Here is an 18,102-nt window from a genome sequence, read left to right on the forward strand (position 1 = left end):
GGGATGATGTGGGAGTAGCCGCACCAGAGCCCTGACTTAAACCCTATCTCTGGAGAGACCTGGAAATGGCTGCTCACTGACAGTCATATCTAAAAAAAATTGTCACCTTGTCATCATGGTGTATTGAGTGGAGATTGATGAGAACGAATTTAAAGAATTAACGCTTAAGGCTGCAACATCACAAAATGTGAAAAAAGTGAAGGTGTCTAAATACTTCCTGAATGCCCTGTACATGTTTGTTTTCTTGTTTTAAATAAAACCAGACAAACAATTCTGTAACACAGCTGTATGATCTGTTCTTTTGCTCACCAAACCTGTTATCTCAAGATCACTTCACACAGTCATTAGATTTTACAACACAAAGATATAACACATTTCCTTTTAACATTTTATTTTAAAAATACTTCAGGTTTGGCCAACAAATAGGAAGTGAGATCACTTTTCCACCCTACAGCCCAAATTACCAGAAGTTGAATGTCTTGTTTTTTTGTTTTTTTTTTTTAAATAAATCAGAAAATGTTCCCCTAAATCAGAAACTTTATCAGTGAATACAAAATGATTGTACTAATTACGTAAAAAGAAAGACAATCTTCAATCAGATATTTTAACTACTTTCTGTTGTGTCTTGTAATGTTTGACATCTTATTTTAACACCTTTGAAAAACAGGCTCCACAGGCTGCGTTTGTGCTGGGGGCACACTCCTCAATCTGGGATCTACATAGGGAAAAAATTACAGGAAGTTAATCTACTGTGTCACAAAAACATTCAGTACATGTTGGCCATGTATCTGGGAATGATCAGACCTGATAACTGCATCCTTAAATTAATAGTCTCAAAATATATGGGTACATTTTTTTTGTTTCAGAGCTGAAAACACTAGAATAGAATAAAACTTATTTGAGTATAAAAAAGAAAACAAATATTCCATATTTACTAGGAAAAACAAACAGAGGTTTCTGTCAGAGTTTAAATAAATGACCAGTTTTTCCAGTCAGGAATCTCCTTCTCTCTCACATGCTGGACTTACTTCATTACTTCCCTGCAAGTGTAACCAATATTTCGATCCAGTTTGCCCCGTAAGTCCTGTAAACTCTGCGTGGTACAATCTGACCTAAATTGGTGAAACATTGGTAAAAAGTAATCTTCAGCAAAAATTAAAACAGAATTTAGTAGGATTATATTTTTTAAAAAATCACTTTAATATGGTGTTTTTTTATGAAGCAGTATTAAAGTTCAGAGGAAAATTGTTCATTTTGTAATAAAGATCAACATTTATCGGCTTCACGTGTTGTGTGTCATGAGATCATTAATTACCACATGGCAAACAAGTTAAGAGGTTAGGACAGCTAAAATTAAAACACTCAAAACAAAATATTTTTATGTGTGTTTCTTTAAATGTAAATGAGAGACCTACATTTGGATCCCTCTTCTACTATTAGGCAATTTTATACCCAAACACTGAAAGTGTCACTGAGGACATCTAGAAGAGTCATTAAAGCATCTATGTATATAAAAGTCAGACACAGTAGTCACTGCATATTGAAATCCAAATAAAACAGTGGTGTTAAATCAGTAACACATATTTTTCTTTTGTCATACATAAGTGTTCATTAAATGCTCATGGTAATGTTGACAGGGGAAGTGTAGAGCTCACCTTTTGGGATCAAACGGTTCTTTTTCCGATCCACTTAGCATAACTGTGACTTCTCCACAGGCATGCTCTGCAAACTAGAGACATGAAGACAGGATGTAAAGACATGTATGTAATTTATTTGGATTACAGGTTCACCACAGTGAGAGAAATAATGACAAGAGAAGAAAAAATAGATAGAAAAATAAAACACAAAGCAACATTGTGAGTGAGTAATAGGGCAACACTTGTAGTAACGTCTTCAAAGAAAATGTTCATAATAAATGTTTTGTTTTTTTTTAATTCTCCATTCTTCATGTTTTATATTTTCCCAGAGTGATACCTGCTCCTGGCAGGTTACATTTAAGCATCTTTGAGCACTTCAAGGAGAGACCTTTTAGTAAAACGCTTCTTAATAATAATAATACATTAGATTTATATAGCGCTTTTCAGGACACTCAAAGACGCTTTACAAAGAGCAACAACAGAAATCAAGCTTGATCCCACAACTGTTGTATTTATTGACAAAACTAGTGATGTCTTGTTTATCGGGCACTTGCTGCAGCAGACGCTCTGTACCAGAATGAGAGAACTGGGTTGTTCTCACAGCCATCAAACCCCGGGCAGCTGGTAGTGCATGTTTCTAGAACAACACACACAGGTTCAAACAGACTTTATTTTTTGCCATTTCAATGTCCAACTCCAATTGCAAAAACACATTGGGACACTGTGTAAAATGTAAATAGAAACAGAATGCAATGATTTGCAAATTGTTTTCAACCCGTACTCAGTTTAATACAGTAATAATACAACATTTGATGTTCAAACTGACAAGGTTCACTATTTTATTTGTAAATATACACTCATTCTGAATTTGATTCCTGCAGCACATCTCAAAAAAGTTGGGACAGGAGCAACAAGACTGGGAAGGTTGTGAAAAGCTCAAAAAACACCTGTTTGGAAGATTTCACATGTAAACGGCTTAACTGGTATGATTGGGTATGAAAGGGGCGTCCTCAAAAAGCTCATAAGCAAGGACAGTGTGAGAGAAAAAAGAGGAAAAGGACTGATAATGTGTGTGTGTGTGTGTGTGTGTGTGTGTGTGTGTGTGTGTGTGTGTGTGTGGGGCCCATGGCATCATGGGTAACTTGAACATTTGTGAAGGCCAGTCCTCAAGGAAGTGTTGCAGGTTTTAAAGCTAATTTTCATAGTGGCCAATCAGTGGTACTGCAATTTCCAGGGTCCATCACATTATGCCCTGAAACCCAAAAAGACTTTTTCCCATTGACTTCAGTTGGGATTGAGACACCTATAAATCAGTGGATACATTTTTTTGAGCACCACAATCCCCGTGAAATAACTCACCTGATAACATTTTGAAAGTCTAGAGGAGCTGCAAGATTAGATCATTTTATCAAAGCACTGAACCACCACTAAGCAGCTTTCACAGAAATGAATGGGGCCCCGCTGCTAATGCTGTATCCAGTTCTCCAAATACAACTATGGTGAAGGCACCATGAATCCTGAAAGGTACATGTAGGTTTTGGAGCAACATATGCTGCCATCCAGATGATGTCTTTTTCAGGGACTTTCCTGCTTATTCCAGCAAGACAATGAGACACATTCTGCACATGTTTCAACAAGGTGGCTTCTTAGTAAGAGAGTAATCATCACTTACTAAGAACTAATTGAGATTCATTGATGATGTTTTTTTTTTTTTTGTCCAGCATCTAATGAGTCTTACCATTACTGCCTTTCCTTCCACACCATGTCTTGTTATTCAGGATGCATCCCAATAGAGTGTCTTCCAGGGTGAAACAATCTTTAATCTTTCGTGTGTACTTGTGGACCAGATGCTTTGTTTTGCTCCAGAGCATTGTCTAACCAAAAACAGTGGATATCACATAGTTAATTATGTCTAAGATGTGAAGTGTGCTCTGAAGAGATAATGTGCAAGAGCCTATTTACTTTGTTACATGAATGTCTGAGGGGGACTTCAGCCATTAAGGGGTCATAGGCTTCCACAGGAACATTACATGCTGGCCTCCCTACATAGGCTTGTTCAAAGACAGTAAATATATGTTGACAGTAGTCTTCCCATTTCTCACTTATTGAAACAAGCAAATAATTGGTATCAACTAAAGTTCGTCAAACACAAACAGGTTTCAGGGTAAAAGTCTAATTCAATTTACATATGCCGAACATAAAAGGTGTGCAAAGACTGACAGAATGAAAATCATCACAAAGTTCAAAGTACTTACTTGTGGTTTCCCCCCATGAACTTCTGACATCTGTTTATGAATTGTGCAGAGAATTTTTGTGCAGAGAATTTTTGTCTTTGACAGCGCAGCGCTCCCAATAAAGCCACAACAACAATCACTATGATGCCAGCAGCAATTAGGTATAGGATCCAATTTCTCTTGTTAAGAGTGTAACACTCTTTGTACTCTACCTGCCGTTGGTCCTCTTTTTGTCATCCGGCTCTAGTGCTTTGCTGTCTGTATTGTATTTGTTCTAAGTCCACAGATCGTCCATATTGTATTGCCATGAGTGCTATTGTCTTCAAGTTACATTATAAAGTCCCAAATATTTGAAGAAGCTGAGATGTGTTATTGAAGATCTCACACTCACTGTGTGGATGAGAGCAGTTCCTTTTTGCTGATAACAGAGGAGCTGTTTAAAGGTCATGTATTATAAAAGTGCTATAAAACTTTTACAATTAACAATAACAATTAACAGTTTAGTTTCACATTCGATGTTACAGGGCTCTACTTATTATGATAAAGATTTATATGGCTGTTATATAGCCATGCTATGTTAAAACAAATATCATATGCAAGTGTGACCAGACAGTATTTAAGATCAATGCAGTGAGCACTATTGGTGCTTTTACAAAATATATACCCAATTCAATTTCTGATCAATAATCACCAGTAAAGTGGATATAATGACAAGGTCAGTAAAGGCAAATAATAGAACAGCTAGATCAGACAACACTTATGATATTACCATATTCAAAAAATGTAGATGATATCTAGCCTCATCGTGATATCAATATAATATTGATACATGGCTCAGTACTGGTTTTGTGTGATTCATGTAGATGTGTTTTTTTGTTACATCAAAATGATTTCACAGGCAACCATCTTCACACGATAGAATCCACAGACAATTTCCCAGCCTCATATTTCAACATTTTATTTAAAAACATTACAAATTCTGCCACCAGGTGGGAGTGAGATCGTCTGTTCAATGTGATTAGATAGCAGCATTGGTATTTCACCCTATAGTACATGGCACTGGTACCACAGCTCTAAGCTTCCCCGTCACACCCAGAACCTTTTCACTACAGAACACAAAGGTGCATTATCATGTTGTAAAAATGTATCAGTGACATTTATATAAAAACATTTCACATCAAGTCAAACTGGCCCACAGGTACAAAAGGAATGGACTGCATAACAAAACATTATTCAATTTACAAAGACTTTCACCAGCAGGCCCTACAGGCTATGTCTGGGTTGGAGCCGCACTCCTGAATCTGAGTTCTGCAGTTGGAGACAAACAACATGCAGTCAACATAAGACAGAAACATACATGTGATGGCATCCCCTTACTCAGACATGATGTACTTACTCAGCCACTTCCTTGCAGCTATATTTAATTCCTTCAGCCAGCTCTTTCTGTAAATCCTTTAAAGATGCATTTGTGCAGTTTGTCCTGAAGAGGAAGCAGAAAACACAACTTTAGAATCGTTCTCAGTAATTTTTCCTCAGGAACTTTCTCAGTATGAGTTTGGCTTTCTGCATATTTGTGTTTTATTTGTGTTTCTATGGAAGAACATTCACACATTCACAGTTGACAAAAAAGGACAAACATGATGCAGAAGTCTTGTAAATAAGGAGATAATCTTACACAGCGCTCTTCTGTGTGACCAGAACAACATTCAGGCTTTTCACTGTGGAAGGTTGGAACCTCTTCACTTCGATGCTTGCAAAAATACTGACAGCACAAATAGAAGAGAAGAATTTACTCAGCTAAAAAGTTCATGTACAGGATTTAGCAAGTGATATAAAAGAATTAAATCTGACAGATGCTTCTTGCACATACTTATCAACATTTTGACATTTTATTTAAAGGCTTAATTATTGAACATGAACTAACACTGCACTTTTATTTTATCTTTGTATTTTGCGGTGCACAGCATTCTGTTGTAAATTACTCCTAAAATGTTTACTAAAGGACGTGTGATAATCTCACAGATTTATTCTCTTGTTGCAGTAATGTTAACGGAAAGGGATCAGGGAACAAAATGCCAAAGAAATCTGCACATCTAAATAACTCAAAGCAGAAACATGATTATTTAAAAGATTGTTGGTAATATATACCTAATCCACAAAATCAATAATGTAGGAATGTGAAGGCATTAAAAAATTATGTTGTTGGTGTTTGCTAAATGAGCATCTAAAACATCAGTCACCTAAAACTAATATAAGCCCAGAATGTAAAATACTTTTATTATGCTTTGTATTTTTTACAGAGCAAATCGCAGAATTTAAAACACAGTTTCAGAGCTAGAATTGCAGTTGGTCCGGTGCACTCAGTATCCTCACAGTCTTCGTAATGACTTAATAGTTGACTGAGTTTGCTTTTGGGGTGGTCTGACATAACTTTGGCTTTAGGAGATCATAGTGTTTATTTTGTACAATTTCTGATGTTTTATTGACTCAACAATGAATAGAGAAATGATGTGAACCCATTTTTTCCAGTGTGATGAAAAAAAGATCCTGTAAGTCATTATAATGAGAAACTTTCTTGTAATAATGACTTATTATCTCAAATAATACTAAGTCATTATTTCAAGACACTAACTTGTTATCTTGAGAAAGTTTCTCTTTTTTGAGATTCAAAATAATAACTTTGAGATATTAACTAATTTTGAAAAAGTCTCTTATTATTTTGAGATATTAAGTCATTATTTTTGAGAGCATCTAATTATTTTAAGATACTAAGTAATTTTGTTGCAAAAGATTCTCACTATTTTTATATACTGAGTAATTTATTCGAGATATTAACTCATTATTTTGAAACACTTCTCATTATTTTGAGATAAGTACTGCAAGTTGTCATTTTGAGAAAGTTTCTCATTATTTAAAGATATTAATTTATTATTTTGAGAGTTTCATAATGACATACTGGACCATTTTTTCATCATGCTAGCAGAAATGGGCTTCCATACATAGGAATTAATCTACACATTAACTGACAGCAGCATGGTGGCGCATTGGTTAGCATTATTGCCTCACAGCAAGAGGGTTGCTGGTTCAAACTCATGGTTTGGAGCTCTTCTGTGTGGAGTTCGCCCCTGTGTCAGTGTGGGATTTCTGCGGGTGCTCCAGTTTCCTCTCACAGTCCAAAGACACTGACTCTAAACTGGCCGTAGGGCTGTAGGTGTGAATGTGAGCGTGAATGGTGACTGATTGTCTGTCTCTATGTGTCAACCCTGTGATAGTCCAGTGACCTGTCCAGGGTTTCTTCTGCTCTGCTTCTCACTTAAGTCACGAAAGATGTGCAGTGCAGCTCACCTTTTAGGATGGAATGGTGTATTGATGGAGCCGTTTAACATTGCTGAGACATCACCACAGGCAGCATCTGCAAACTACAGACGTGAAGAAAAGTCAGTGCAGCAGCTGCACCTAGAAGAATTAATCTCACCAGGTGAACAAACACACACTGAAAGCTGCAAAATAGTCAATGTTGATGTTACACTAAAATATGGGATGGATCCAGAATCTCTTTTTGTGAGGTAGATACCGAGTCTTTATCAGGAAGTATGAAGCTGAATACAAAATATCAGTGTGAGGCACCTTTATTCCACTTTTGGAAATGTGATACAAGGGTCACATATACTGTCAAAATGTTTCTGTTTCTGTTTTCACAATCACTACAGTGATAATTCCATGAAAACACTTCTTCTACTTAGCTATGATCCACCCTGAGTTGACCGAGTGTTTCCAAGGCGGTATTCAAAAATCTAGGTGTAGACAAAACAACAAAACATGTACTGCCTTGAAAAACTTGTTAAGAGGACTTTCCCATGAAACGTAATGTTATAATAACTAGGTGAACAGCAACACATTCCAAGCATGACAACACCTCCAGAGACTTCACCACCCAGTTGTGTAGTTGACGCCACTAGTTGGGGTTGTGTGCAGCAGTCTTGGCCACTATGTTTAATTTTCTTTAATGTATTCTTCAATGTATTGTTGCACTACAACATTCTCTGTTAGCTTATCAGCAGCTGTAAATGTTGTTCCTGTTAGGTGTGGTCACAGGTGCACCAGAGCACACTGTCAGGCAGTCCAACTCACTGACATAATGCTTTCCAGTTCCTCTTTTAAACATATCAGTTTGACTGTGAACACATGTGTATGCAGCTTTATTTAATGCTGACTGTGTGTCACATAAGCAGTTTCATTTTTAACAATTGGATCAAATATAGAAGTCATTAAACACTGAATATAATTGTTAGCAAAAGGCTATTTTTTTTTTAAATAAAATGTATAATTACAGTCATATTATTCTTAAACTTGCGACAACTAATTGACTGACTGTCATGTGTTGCTGCACAGCTTTCTGAGAAGAAAAAAATTGTCTCCCCTGCACTCCCTGGACTTTCTAAGGTGACGTGAGGTCAGATATTCCTTTGTATCACAGCCACTGTGAAGCTGCTACACTTTCTTAAGGATGCCAGCAGCAGCTAACATGCATCTGTATGCTATTTTAACCTTGTGTGTTTTAATTCTGTGTCAGGCTTCAATTTTATGCATAACACTTTGTTCTACATGCTGTTTATGGTTTGTTTTGTGTGTCTGCATGTCGGTAATTAATACTGCATTGAATCTCTGTGGCTTTGTTTTGGTTTGGTGAATATGTGGTATGTGTCGGTAGTTCCTTGGCAGAATAAAATGCAGAGAACCAAACAAGGCTCCTCTGAATGTGTGGGTTGCGACTGTTCGCTCAGGAGAGAGCTACACAATGTGGCTCCATGGAGACCGACACAAAGCCTCATTGATGAAGAACCAGGCTGACTGACCTTTTTCTCTTCTCCTCTCCATCATCATCACTTATACGCAGGAGAGATTTCACCTTATGCTTCACATATGTGTTATTTTACCCCCTGCTTGATCCCTCAACTGTCGTGTTTTTGGCAAAACTAGTGAATTCTTGCTGAACTTACCGCAGTTGACACTCTGTTCCAGAATGAGCGAACAGTGTTGTTCTCACAGTCTGTCCATCCTGGGCAGCCGGTAGTGAATGTTTCTGGAAGAACACACACAGAGTCAAAACTTTCTCCATTTCAGTGATAAGAATTTGCTTTGCTGAGCTGCTCACATAGAACAAAGCAGAAATCTCAGGACAGCACATACTCACACTGAGACAGTAAATAAGTGATAAACAACTTAAACAGAACAGTCAAACAACTACAACTTAATGCATAAAAAGAATATGTTAATGAAACACGCGTTAAATGGTCAGCACTGTGTACATATGATCACAATATCCTGTGGATGAGTATCATAATAACACCTCTGACGCACTGGAAGTTAAAAGTCCAGTGTGTTGGATTTATGGGCATCTATTGGCAGAAATGGTATATAATATTTATTACTATTTACTGTTTTTGTCACCTTATTATGAGCCATTTATATCTACATACGGATTTCTGACCAATGGGCCAAAGCTGGCCCGAGATAGGGTGCCAGGTGGCTCACTGACTATTTTCTAATTCACAATCAAAATATAAATATGGATTCACACTTGGGATTTTTTTGCACTTTCAATGTAGATAAAGTGCATAAAAAAAAAACATCAAATGGAGATTTTTTAAGGACCAGGGGAGGATTCCCTGACAGAGGTTCGGGCTAGACCCTGAATAACCTAAAATCCTAGAAACACCCCTGTGTACACCTGACTTGCACAGGGCTGCTGCAACTGGATTTGCCTCTTGGCAAAGATGAGTGAGAGCAGCAAATGTTGAAAGGTTGAAAATAGGGATGCATGATACTGGATTTTTTGCCGATATCCGATATGCTGACATATAACAACTCATTTGGCAAATAACCAATACTGATACTGATATATCCATTCTTTTTCCCACCTAATTTTAGTAATCATCAAGTATTCTCTGTAGTGGAATTTACATCATATAAAGCATGCATATGTTTATCGTGATGGCCCACCAGCAGATGGAGACATGAAATATAATACTCTTTATGTATGTAATATTCATTCATTGTGCAAAGTAAGAAAAAGCATGTTGGCCGATTCTCATAGTACATTTCAAAGCGAATATTAGACAGTTTTGATGATGTGCCATCCCTAGTTGAAAACAGATGATTAATTTACTGATTAATATCATTAATGTTTATCAACTGGCCCCTGGCCTCCCGCCATATTGCAAAAGTGGCCACCAGGCAAAAACAGTTGAGTATCCCTGTCCTTCATGCTTGGCAGATGGGAAAAGTATCTGTTTTGCAACCTCACCACTAGATGCCACTAAATCCCACACACCGGACCTTTAAAAAAATACTTTAACATTTTAGAAAATGCACTGATTGACTTTCTAGCCTGGTCCCAGCCCTAAAAAGCCTGCCATGTATAATTAACATTAGATCATGGCCAATCCCGTCGACGTGTTTGGAGATTTATATAATCAATAAAGTTACACGGCTGTACCTTGTGCACAGCATTTTTACTTTATCTTGTCAGAGCTGACCATTGGAACAGTTTATGTAACATTGCCAACTCATTATTAAGTGTGTTGTCATTTAACAACTAGTCTGCCAACAGCAAAGCTAACATGTCTACCAGCACCTCAAAAGCTCACTAATTAATGAGTTATGTCTTGTTTGTTCAGTCCGCCCAAAACTGGAGTAGAAAGAGCACGCTGTGATTTTAAGACAGAGACTCCAAGAAGTCACTTTGCCTGGCCAAGCTAGCCAGGCTACCTGTTTCCAGTCTCTGTGCGGAGCTAAGCTAACTGGCTGCTGATGGTAGCTTAATATTTAGCATACAGACATGAGATTGGTATTGATCTCTCATCTAACTCTCTGCAAGAAAGCAAATGTGTATTTTCCAGAAGAAGGGAGGGAATTCAAAAGATGCTCTTGAGAGGAAATATGTTGGATTTTTTTTTTTTTAAATCTTACATCAAATTTTCTGTAGGCTAAAGTTGTTTAGCAAAGGGATGGTAGCTCCTGGGTGATGATTTCTGATGACATTTCTTGAGCTGTTACTGCAAAGGTTATCATGCTCTCAATACAAGCATAATAACACTGCATCATTTCTTTCTGTGTTATGTAAACTCCATGTGAAAAGTTTGATGGGTGCTTGGGGCAGTTTGGGAATCGGTGCAAGGTCTCTGAGACTCATAATGGGCTTTAAAAAAGCTTGACATGACTTGCCATGCTTTAACATGATACTCTCTACAACACAAATGACACCTCTGGCATTTGACACCGGCATGTATACCCATGTACTTAGGTCGCAACACACGCAAAGGGCATGAGAAGTCTTTTACTTAAATAAAGCTGTCATCACAAATCACTGAAAACATGTTTTTAGATGTAAAATAAGGTACTTCACATTCAGAGTTAAAAGGCTGATGCTCTTTTAATCTATTTTGTGGATAACAAACTAAACTGAGTTTAACTTAACCCAGTTATGAGGTTATCATGAAGAGTCTTACCACTGCTGCCCTCCTTCCCACACCAGGTCAGACCATCCACCACATTTCCCATCAGAGTGTCCTCCACAGTGATAAAACAATCTTTCTTCTCAGTAAAGTCATGGACCACATGCTTTGTTTTGCTCCAGAACATCATCTAAACCCCAAAACACAGTTGTTAAATGTATGATTCTGCATTATAAAAGAGTGGCTAATGTGCAAACAGGCACAAAGTGTTGTGATGAGTGGTGTTTACTCTGTTGCAGGCAGGTTTCAAAGGGGCTGCAGCAATGAAGGGGTCATAGGCTTCTGGTGGAACTTTACAAGGGTCCCGTCCTACATAGGCTTCTTCAAATGCACCCCAGACCTTTTCACAGTCGTATCTGAAAAACAAGTGACAGTGCTGCTTAGTGATCAGCTTCACTCTGCTGAAAAAGCTGAACTTCAGGAACAAACATGATGCAGACTGTGTGTAAATCAGTTCATTTTCTATATTCACTGACATACTTGTTATATTGTGTTTGAAACATGAACATAGAGAAATTATTTATCTAAGAAAATAGCTTCATGGTTGAGAACAGCCCAGTTGTCAGAAGAAAATGTTGGCATTGTACGTTTCTGTTCACTACAGATGTCACATTTATGCTTTTCCTATGTATCACATCAACGCTTCTAAAGTGAAGCAGTGTATGAGCTGACTTTGTCATCAGGAGGTGGAGGGGCAACCAAACATGGGTGTTCTCAAGTGACCCGCTTTTGAATTTCTAGCAGCTTTTGTGCCACCAAACTTGGGTGTTTTTTAGTGACCTGTGGTTGCCTTTTGTGGGGCTTTTGTGCAATCAAACATGGGAGTTCTTTACTGATTCCTCAGTTTATTTCAAGAGGCTTCTGTGAAACAAAACATGGGTGTTTTTAGTAACTCTTCAGTGCATTTTAGATCACTTTTATGCAACCAAACACGGGTGTTTTGAATGACCCACAGCTGCATTTGCAGCAGCTTTTGTGAAACCAAACAAGCATGTATTTTAGAGACCTCAGGCTGCGTTTCCAACTATTGTACAACCCAACATGGGTGTTTTCATGCGATATGCGGCTGCGTTTTCAGTTTTTACATTGGTGCAACCAAACGTGGGTGTTTTTTTATTAACTCCTCAGTTAATGGCTTTTGTGCAACCAGACATGGGTGTATTTTAGTGGCCTGTCAGTGCATGTCCAGGGGTGTGTGCAACCAAACAAGTTTTTTTTTAGGGCCCTTCAGTTACATTTCCAGCAACATTTGTGCCAACAACTATTGATGCTTTAAGCCACAATATAATCTTTTCCCAACCATAATGAATGTTTTTTTTGTACTGACACATAACCACACATTAATCACAGCATTGTTGAAATGTAAAAGAAAACATAAAGTTTCAAAGTACCCATTACATAATAATGTACAATGCAATATAGCCATGGTTTGCAGGAAGGTACAGTGCCAACTTTTATTCTGGAGATTGGGTTGTTGAATAACAGTTAGTCTGGTATCAGTATCAGTTAATCAGTCAATATTGGCTTAACTGTGTACATAATACAGACAAATATTATTATAGCTTGTGGAGCAGCCTCATCCAGATTGGTGCAGGGAGTTACATATTTTTAAGATTTGTAAGAAAGGCAAACCTAAAAAAAAACTGCATCATGTTTGAAAAGCACCTTACACAGTTTGTCCAATTTATATTTCCAGTTATTATTGGCTTAATTACAGCAAGTAAGACAAACTACAGATAAGTTAGAAACTGCATCGTCATTACACTGCATGTGCAAAGGACAGACAGGCTACCACAAGAAGAAAACCAGTCATGTAATCATTGACCAGAGTCCAAAGCAGACCAGTGCTTTTGGGCTGAACTCCAACTTTAGCATTTAATTTACTTTCTGTCTTTCCGGATAGCACTCATTTTTATTACACACCTCCCTGTTTGCTTGATACAAATGCAAATCACTGGTACTGTACATGCCATGACAGCTGGAGCGTGCAAACAGACATGCACACACTCTGCCTCCCATTCATGATATCACTGTTTCTGCATTATAATGTGTTCGTTTAGTAAGTTAACCACTAATACAGCAGTCCTGCCATAATAAGATGTTGATTCAACTGTGTGATCATATTGCGTTACACAAAGAGGCGTTTTATTTAGCCTATCCTTGGTTATAGGCTATAAACCGGATGGACATAGAAACACCTGTCAGGATGAAGCAATACAACACCACAGACTACATCCTCCAAAATGACCATACAGACTGCATTAGTTTTAGCTAAAGTGTACCTAATAAACTGACAGCTGAGTGTATATGCTTCCTACAGCAAATATTTAACATATCTTAAATTGTATTCCTAATTTAATTATTGAGAGTCCTGTGAGGAAGCCCAGTTTATCATCTTTTACACGCTGTTCTGTTCATAAACTTTAAAAAAAAGTTAAACACTTACCCTCCAAACTTTTCACACCTTGCAGTGAATGTTGACGTAAATGTGTCAGTGTTTTTCCGGAGCGTCAGTCCCAACACGATGGCGATAATAACAACGAGCAGCAGCACAGCGACCACAGTTAGAATCAGGCAGCGTCTCCTGCGTCTCTTCTCCGGAGCTCCGTACTCTCCACGCTCCATTGAAAACAACTCAAAACTGTCAAATTCACGACGGAAGTTTGGCGGTCAAACTGTTGTTTGTTGTCGTCTCTCGCGCTCCGCCGTCTATTTATGGAGGAGCACACTTTGTGTGTGTGCGCGCGCGCGCACGTGCACTGGCTCGTGGCCATGCAGGCAGGCTGTGCTCCAAAGAGAAGTGTCAGCTTATCTGCTGAGGTGGAGCTGAGGTCTCACTCAGACAGAGAAGCACAGGTGCACAGTGAAGAAGTACATTAAGTCAAGCAGAGTACAAGTTTAGGACAAGTCTTATTTGTGTTTACCTGTGTATTTCCATTTTTAAATACCTCTACTGCACCACATTAAGGGGGGAAATATTGTACTTTTTACTTCATTACATTTCTTTGATAACTGTGTTTACTATTTAGATTCAGATATCAGTTCAAAATATGACCAAATAATAAATCATGGTGTGTTATTTTAGGTTAAGCTACCCAGCAGCAGTAGCTATACAAAGTAATTACAATTAGGTCCACTTTAACCAGCTGCAACAGTAATGAACACATTTACAAAATAATCCATTATTCTGGGATAGGCCATTCTGTTTGATGAGTACTTCTACTTTGGGTAGCCTACTTAAAGTATTTTTTAATGCTAATGATTTTGTATGTAAATTGGGATGCATGGCAACAGAGTATACCTACACTGCGGTATTAGGACTTGATCACACAGAAAGCGCTTTAGCAGCTGGAGGTGCCTTTTTGTAACTGTTTTTCATGATGGTGAAGCTTTTTGCTTGTGTTTTTTGCGCTCTAGTGCTCTGAACTCCTCGAGTTAAAAAAAAACTTCCACTCAGAGCGGAAAAGCACCCCACGCCATCTCTTTTTCTTCATCTTTTTCCCATTGTCCAATCGATTGGTTTGAGAGGCAGTCACAACAAGTTTACAGCTGGTAAACAATGGAGGAGAACCTTGTAGTAGCGGTCTTTGGATACCCAGAGTTATACAGCCTGACGAAAGACAGCAGGTTGTCAAACTGTCCCCAAGTCATCCCTAAATATGTCTGGAAATGGCCAACAGCGAGGCGAAGCTCCTGGACCAACCGGTGGTACTCCCCGAGGGTCTCATGTACCCACACCGATCTCTGTTTCCCTGTGCCCAACAAACCCTTGGCTGACAACCTCTCACCCTCGCCCAGAGCCAGAGCAAGGAAGTAGAACTAGATGCTAATTACTGTCAAATAACTAAAGTAAATAGTTTTGCACCCTGCAAAATGCTTCACTGCAGTTATTACTAAGTGCTATTCATCTTTACTTTACAAAAGATCCCAGTCAGCATTTGTATGTGGGCCCCAGGTGGATAGTAAATGAGCTTAAAAATGGGCCCTAAATGGGCTTGTTCAAGAGTTCCATATTGGCCCCATGCTAATTGCCCACATAGGTGGATTTACCCAAGTGGGCCCTACATAGGTTATGCTGCAGCTACCTGGGTACCAAGTGGATATTGTCTCAAAATGGATATCTTGGGCCCACTTTAGTAAAACCACCCATGTGGCTGTTGGCATGGCTCCATTATGGAACCCTCGAACCAGCCCATATAGGGCCCATTTTTCAGCTCATTTACTACCCACATGGGCCCCACAGCACAAATGTTGGCTGGCACTGTAGTAGATTAAACAACCCAGCAATACATAACACAGTTCAAATTTGCCCCACCTCAACCAAATACAACATTCAAGTACTGCTGTAAGCAGTACAACATTGACAAGGTGAGTTCTGCATAATGACTACTATTACTTTTAATCCTTTAGACACATGTTTACTTTTAATTGTGCAGGACTTGTCATGAAGTATGTTAATTTTTTGCTGACCTTAATCAGTCAATTTTAAATATAATATATCTGAATATGTATAAAATATGAAAATGTGGAATCAGCCTACAATATACATGCCATTTGTTTGCTAACTAATGAAGCTCTAGCGAAAGTTCAGTCAGAAAGACAATACTTTTCACGCTCAGGCTGTAAGTTTCTTTCTCACCCTGTCATTTACTCCTTGCACAAATGCTCAGTCTCCATCTCTAGGTGTCATTGTCTGGGTAGGTCATTTGAGTCATCAGCTGATTCACAATCAACCAATAGCACAGCAACACACCTTTTCTGTCAGCCTATCATCATACTGCTCCTCATTTTAAATATGGTTCTTTCTCTGCCGTCGTTCTTTCTTGCTGCCATCATGGAGGCCCTCTCCCTCCCCATCACCACCTAATCTTTACGAATTCATCAGCCTCATCCGCTTCAGCAGTCAGCAGCCTCAGAGTCAGCAGCCATTACCAGTGTCTGGACTCCATGGAGAGATTTGCTGCTCAGATGTCCCTCAGTCACAAAATATCACCCTCAGGTGCCCAAGTGCCAAAGACTTCTGTTAAATCTTAATCAGTACAAATCATCTGTTAATCTGTACAATCATATTCTGTATTACATATTATCTTTACTTCATTCTTCTCTTTCCTGATTGAACTGAAATTTCCTGCCAGTGGTAGATACAGCTTTGGCTACAGGGACCCCCTACCTGCTGCACTCCATTCAGAAAACACACACATATACTTGCGGTGCAGGCATAAACAAGTTTGGACCATTCACGTGCTTGCCCCAGCCTTGACTTGTAATTTTAAGCTTGGCTGCTCTTTCACCTCTTCTGGCACGTCTGTAAGTAGTAGCTGGGTGAAGTTCATACGAAGAAATGATAATCAGCTGCTTGATGATGTCTGCAGGCTCAAAGGTTGTGTAATATCCATCTGCAGTGAACATGTTGCCAAATGTCACAGACCTTTAACAACTAAAAGGTTAACCGCTTCAGTAAACGGGTTCTTCATGTCTCTTTTGCAGGATGTGCAGTGTCTTAATGATCCAATAATGTGGGCTTATCATTTTGTTAATGTCTCTAATTAACCTATACCATAAAAATCTATATCAGTAATTCTGAAATGGGCTCCCAGAGTACTTTTACCTTTGGTACTCTAGGCATATTTTGATGCTAAACCCTTTATACTTTCATTTTAATAAAATGGTGAATGCATAACTTGTAACAGAGTATTTTTACACTGTGGTATTGGTACTTTTACACGCAAAAGATCTGAGTATCTCTTACGTCTCCAATAGTGATAAGTATATCATGTCTCAAAGTTCAAATGAAACTGTGGTTTTGACACATCCAGGATCTATTGTGAAATTGTAATAAGCAAGGTCAGGTTGCAGACTGCATATGGGTGTGTCAGTGCCGGGGGGTTAATACTGATGAAAACTGAGCATGCAAAACTCAATGCTTGCAACTCTTAACTATTCTAGATTGTACACGGGTTCAGGATCAGCATATTTCCCTTGTGACCTTTGATCCCACAAACAGACAGCAGGAAAAGACATGGCTGTACTACACCGTGGTGAGGCCAAGGGTCATCAGACAAGTTTTAGGAACATTCATTACAAGCACCAAACTGAAACTAGATTTGGACACAAATAGAGCTTCAATATTAGGTAACAACGACCAACTCTGAGATCATTATTATGTCAGCTGGATTTTTTTTTTTAATGAAGGCCAGTGAATGCTGATCAGAACCTTTCCCATTAAACAAAAAAACAAGCCAAATGTTAGGAGGTGTTAGTGGGGTTTTTTGTGCAGTGGACAAGGGGCTTTAGTAAGCTTGCTAATGCCGCCAAATATTGAGCATAGCATTAGTTCAGGCAGGACATAATGTCAAGCTCAGCTCACATCCCAGCTACATCAGCTGATCTCAATTGATGGAAGGGAGTCAGCTGATAGATCACATGATTCCTTTCTATGTAACCAATTGGCGAATCTCATTCAGGGCGCTCTATTTAACCTGCTCTGGCCTGCCTACTGTTGCTGCTTCCTCTGCAAGCTGCTTTGCAACCTGCCTCCACCCCAGCTCCTCCTTTTCATGCTGTGTCTGACTTATCAATGTCATATCTGTTGGTCATTGATGCTGCTCTGTTCTGTTCCCGGGGGGTCTTTGCTGCTGTTCTCCCAGCATTAGGCTTTCCATGTAGGCACATGGAAGGGCAGGGAGGTTTTGCTCTCTCCACCTTGTGCTCTCC

General features: G+C 38.7%; 1 protein-coding gene across 1 annotated transcript; it reads right to left on the bottom strand.

Moving 5' to 3' along the window:
* Positions 1–4,813: 4,813 nt before the first annotated feature.
* On the bottom strand, positions 4,814–14,193 carry LOC125882284 (ADP-ribosyl cyclase/cyclic ADP-ribose hydrolase 1-like). Its single transcript, XM_049566074.1, has 8 exons — positions 13,835–14,193; positions 11,618–11,744; positions 11,383–11,518; positions 8,872–8,954; positions 7,217–7,290; positions 5,547–5,633; positions 5,268–5,351; positions 4,814–5,179 (listed from the first exon to the last, which is right to left on the bottom strand). The coding sequence occupies exons 1-8, from the start codon at positions 14,011–14,013 to the stop codon at positions 5,122–5,124; spliced, it is 828 nt and encodes a 275-aa protein (XP_049422031.1). The 5' UTR covers positions 14,014–14,193; the 3' UTR covers positions 4,814–5,121.
* Positions 14,194–18,102: the final 3,909 nt, after the last annotated feature.

The sequence above is a fragment of the Epinephelus fuscoguttatus genome, linkage group LG21 (genome assembly GCF_011397635.1).
Source record: "Epinephelus fuscoguttatus linkage group LG21, E.fuscoguttatus.final_Chr_v1".
NCBI classification, from domain to species: Eukaryota; Metazoa; Chordata; class Actinopteri; order Perciformes; family Serranidae; genus Epinephelus; species Epinephelus fuscoguttatus.